Below are 5,335 nucleotides of genomic sequence, written 5' to 3'. Positions count from 1 at the left end.
CAAAAACATTTCCCATAATATAGCAACTTAAGGGCAAAAATAATTCTTTGAATACAATCTGCAGTCCATTCACATCAATGTAAACCTATGGATATGTGTTCTCTACTGAGGCCCTTACAAGGACATTTTGAAATGGCAAGATGGCTCCTTGTCCTTTCTGGTTTTTGTTTCTAATGTTATTTCACCCTAGCATATATAGGGGTGCCAATTTAACTCCTCAATAGATTTTCCTTATTTCTTTTATGCTCCACTTGTACTCATTCATCAACTTCTGAATGGTTACTCAGTGTTGTCTTGCAACCAAACATCTTCACAACCAGATTTGTCAACATGTCTGAATTACCTGCAAGCCCTGCACTAATTACTGTTAGTTCCCCTGAGAGAGACTAGAATTCACTGGAAGCGTTCACACTTAATGAAGGAGCAAACACATTGATATTTTTCAATGCAGTCATGGGTTTCTGTTGTGCAAAGGGTGGCATGGTGGCTGCCCTAGCCAAAGCTAGGCACTGAACCCCCTCCTAGGGCCTCCTCTCAGTGTCCTTTGACCTCAGGGAGGTCAGGACTACACCATGGAGAGGAAACCCTTACCTGAGTGGGGGCCATTACTAGGGCAAAATGGACTGCAGTGGTGACACAGCCTGTCTCCTGGTCCTTGAGGCCAACACAGGTGCAGAAATGGTATACCTATCATTCCACACCTAGTTCCACCTGGATGAAGCATTGCTAACTGCAACTCTAAAATGCCTAGGATGCTAGAATCCAGGGACTCTCAACATTAGCCCAACTCAGTAGGACCAGAAGGCCCGGGTACTGCATGGTAAAGAACAGGCCCCTGGCAAAGGCCACCCATGATTGTGGGGTGTGGCAAGGAAGCCTAATGCTGCTGACTTTGGTAGGTGCCTGGCAGTGTTTGTTCACAACCCCATGAAGGACTTCTTGCACTTCACTGAGGAATTCTTAGATTGGCACCAGGAGGCTTTTGTACTTGGGTGGTAGGTGTAAGCACTGCTTGACTTTTCACAGCAAGGGGGAACTCGCCTGCAAAGGAATGGTCTAATGGACCTGTAGGCTTGCACCTCCAGTTTTACTTCCAGTTCAACCTTACCTCCCAAACCTCTGCCTACTCCTGGGGTGGAGGATCCCAGTGCTGACTGGAATGCAGGTGGCAGGCCTTCCAGGAAATGTTGGCCATACTGGCTACATCAATACTGGTCATTCTGCATAGTGGGTATGGGGGTTTCTTCATCATGTGCTGTAGCATGCTGCTGGACTGGCAGCCTGGAAAATCATGAGTGGAGGAGAATCACTGAACAGTTGGACAGGGACCTCTTTTAGGCTCACTGTAAATCCTGAGGTTCTCTTGAAAAATAGTTGAGCTTTTCAAGACCTCCCTGAATGTCACTGATTTCCAGTCGATCATGATGTGTTATATCTCAGAGATATTCATAGTATTTCCAGGGAGGCTGGAGTCACTTTGAGCACTAAGGTTGAGCACATACAGTGTCATTGCCCTCTGAGTTCTACAAACACACTTGTGTTCAGCAGTATTATTTTTGAATGACCATTCTGCCCTTGAAAGATAGCAGACCTCAGAGCTGCCTTGTTGGGATGCTGTGGCAGACTAGGTTGGCTCACCTATTAGATTCTTCAGGTGGGGAAAAGTGCTCTCTGATGTCCTAATGAATCTTCTTACTTTCCTAGGACCCCACTCCATTATGCCAGTGCCTATGGACACTCAGAAGTGGTGGCCCTGTTAATAAAGAAACAATGCAACATTGAAATTTCTGATAAGAACTACAAAACACCACTTATTAAGGTACATACACTAGTCGCCTAGGATTTCTGCAGGAGGTAGGCTTGAAATGCTTGAATAAAAAGTGTTTAATATATTTTAAATATAACTAATTTGTGAACCTTGTGAAATGTTTGGCTTGCATATCTTGAATTTATCGTACATTTCTTGTTATAATGTCAACAGGCAGTAGAACACCAGCATGATGATTATGTAGAAATTTTTCTAAATAATGGCGCCAATCCAAATGTTCAGGACATTGATGGACACTCTCCTCTCCACTGTGCCATCTTTTGTCAGACCACAGCAATGGCTGAAAACCTGATTTTACACAACGCCAATATGGAATTACAAAACAAGGTACACATTTTCTGATTTTATTTCTAGATTGTTTGAAATACATTTATTTTAATAGTGAGATATGTAGTGTCCATTTCCATATTTAGAAACTTAAGAGAGGGGAGCCGCTGCCACCTCCACCAGCCCGCCCTGCTGCCGTCCCCACCCACCCACCTAGTTACCTACCTCTGCCTCCTTCCCCTGCCCCTCCACCCCGCCCTCTCCAGTCTCCAAGCGGCCCTGGCGCTCCTCAGCCCGGGTCGCGGGCCCGCCGCCTCCCAAGAGGAAAGGTGTTTGCGGGCTGAGCAGGGCCCAGGCCCTGTCCGCCGTGGGGCTCGCCACCCGCCGTGCCTGACCCTGCCGCCGCCACCGCCGCCATTGACAGCGCGCCGCCGCGATGCCCAGCGGCAGCTCCGCGGCCCTGGCCCTGGGGGCGGCCCCGGCCCCCCTGCCGCAGCCGCCCCCGCCGCCGCCGCCACCGCGCCGCTGCTGACGCCCGCGGGCGGCCCGGAGCTCAAAGGGGACGGGCTCCTGCTGTGGGAGCGCCTGGCCGCGCTAGGCCTCGACGACCCCAACCCAGCGGAGCCCGGCCCACCGGCGCTCCAGGCCGTGGCGGTGGCGGCGCAGAGCCAGGCCCGGCGGGCGGCGGGGCTGTCTCCGGAGGAGCGGGCTCCGCCCGGCCGGCCCGCAGCCTCGGAGGTGGCCGAGCTGGAACTGGAGGACGACGAGGAGGAGGGGGAGGAAGCAGAGCTGGACGGAGACCTGCTGGAGGAGGAGGAGCTGGAGGAGGCAGAGGAGGAGGACCGGCCGTCGCTGCTGTTGCTGTCGCCGCCCGCGGCCACCGCCTCCCAGACCCAGCCGATCCCGGGTGGGCCCCTGGGGTCTGTGCTGCTGCCTGCTGCCGGCTTCGATGCTCGAGAGAGGCCGCGGCCGCAGCAGCTGGGGTGCTCTACGGAGGGGACGATGCCCAGGGCATGATGGCGGCGATGCTGTCCCACGCCTATGGCCCCGGCGGTGGCGGGGCGGCGGCAGCAGCCCTAAACGGGGAACAGGCGGCTCTGCTCCGGAGGAAGAGCGTCAACACCACCGAGTGCGTCCCGGTGCCCAGCTCCGAGCAGGTCGCCGAGATTGTCGGCCGCCAGGGTTGTAAAATTAAAGCACTGAGAGCCAAGACAAACACGTATACCAAGACACCTGTTCGTGGTGAAGAGCCCATTTTTGTTGTCACTGGACGGAAAGAAGATGTTGCCATGGCCAAAAGAGAAATCCTCTCAGCTGCAGAGCACTTCTCCATGATTCATGCATCTCGAAACAAAAATGGCCCTACCCTGGGAGGGTTGTCATGTAGTCCTAATCTGCCCGGTCAAACCACCGTCCAAGTCAGGGTCCCTTATCGTGTGGTGGGATTAGTGGTTGGACCCAAAGGAGCAACGATTAAAAGAATTCGGCAGCAGACCCACACGTATATAGTAACTCCAAGCAGAGATAAAGAGCCTGTCTTTGAAGTGACAGGGATGCCTGAAAATGTTGACCAAGCACGGGAAGAAATAGAAATGCATATTGCCATGCGTACAGGAAACTATATAGAGCTCAATGAAGAGAATGATTTCCATTACAATGGTACTGATGTCAGCTTTGAAGGTGGCACTCTTGTCTCTGCGTAGCTTTCCTCCAATCCAGTTCCTCCTAGCCGCGCAATTGATATCCAATTATCGAAATGATAGTTCCAGCTCTCTAGGAAGTGGTTCCACAGATTCCTACTTTGGAAGCAATAGGCTGGTTGACTTTAGTCCAAGGAGCCCCTTTAGCACAGGAAACTTTTGGTTTGGAGATACGCTACCATCTGTAGGCTCAGAAGATCTTGCAGTTGACTCTCCTGCCTTTGACTCTTTACCAACATCAGCTCAAACTATCTGGACTCCATTTGAACCAGTTAACCCACTCTCTGGCTTTGGGAGTGATCCTTCTGGTAACATGAAGACTCAGCGTAGAGGAAGTCAGCCATCTACTCCTCGTCTGTCTCTTACATTTCCTGAGAGCATAGAACACCCACTTGCTCGGAGGGTTAGGAGCGACCCACCTAGCACAGGCAACCATGTTGGCCTTCCAATATACATCCCTGCTTTTTCTAATGGTACCAATAGTTACTCCTCTTCCAACGGTGGTTCCACCTCTAGCTCACCTCCAGAATCAAGAAGAAAGCACGACTGTGTGATTTGCTTTGAGAATGAAGTTATTGCTGCCCTAGTTCCATGTGGCCACAACCTCTTCTGCATGGAATGTGCCAACAAGATCTGTGAAAAGAGAACGCCATCATGTCCAGTTTGCCAGACAGCTGTTACTCAGGCAATCCAAATTCACTCTTAACTATATATATATATATATATATATATATATATATATATATATATATATATATACATAAATACTATATCTCTATATGGACTCGTAAAGGCATGGGTATAATGGTACCCCCAGTAAACTTCCTAATGAATTCTTATGACTGTTATCAGGCTTTATTGGGATTAGGCTAAAGTTGTAAGTAAACTTATAAAAGGCTGCTATGGTAACACTAAACCTAAGTGGTCTCTTGTCTATTAGTTTGGTTTAAATTATTAATACTATCCTGTAGACCTGGAGACATAGCTTGTGTAAGAATTGCTAAAGCTGAAATTCACCTTGACTGAGCGAAGATCATAGGTTGTGTGACCTATGAGAAAAGTGTATACATCTGAGATTCCAAACACTGGGTCCCAAAGCCTAACCACATTAAGAGTTTATGGAGGGTACTTGGCATTACAGATGACTCAGACACTTCCAGTGCTGCCTTCTTTACACTGCCAGTTTTGACAAAACAGGTTTGTTTTTTATTTTACAACAACTTATGCCTAATTCTGTAGGATTGCAAGTAACTTTTTAATGCATTGTGATTACTTATTGGTAATAATAGGGCTGATGGCAGTTTACTAGATCACTGGTTATAAATTGGGACAAAAACTGCTACATTGACTTTCATCTCGCCCAGAGTGCTCAAGGCTGGTATGATCAATGGATCAGGAATGCAGTTGTCTCGATTGTGAATTCCTACCCATAGCCTCCCTTAGTGAATGTGGAAATGGCCACCTGGGTTTTCCCATTTCAGGAAAGGATTTGGGATGCATCTATATTGGCTGATAATTGAGGATGCGAACATTCCATTCA

General features: G+C 49.1%; 1 protein-coding gene across 1 annotated transcript; it reads left to right on the top strand.

Annotated features, from left to right (window-relative positions):
- Nucleotides 1–2,531: 2,531 nt before the first annotated feature.
- LOC306652625 (RNA-binding E3 ubiquitin-protein ligase MEX3C-like) lies at nt 2,532–4,515 on the top strand (the record flags this gene model as incomplete). The annotated part of the gene is given in 5 exon segments (XM_079125416.1): nt 2,532–2,613; nt 2,616–3,053; nt 3,056–3,795; nt 3,799–3,830; nt 3,832–4,515. Coding segments are annotated over 5 exon segments (1,962 nt in total). The 3' UTR covers nt 4,502–4,515.
- Nucleotides 4,516–5,335: the final 820 nt, after the last annotated feature.

This window comes from Sciurus vulgaris (genome assembly GCF_902686455.1).
Source record: "Sciurus vulgaris genome assembly, contig: HiC_scaffold_344_arrow_ctg1, whole genome shotgun sequence".
Taxonomy (NCBI): domain Eukaryota; kingdom Metazoa; phylum Chordata; class Mammalia; order Rodentia; family Sciuridae; genus Sciurus; species Sciurus vulgaris.
This window is presented reverse-complemented; position numbering and strand designations above follow the sequence as displayed.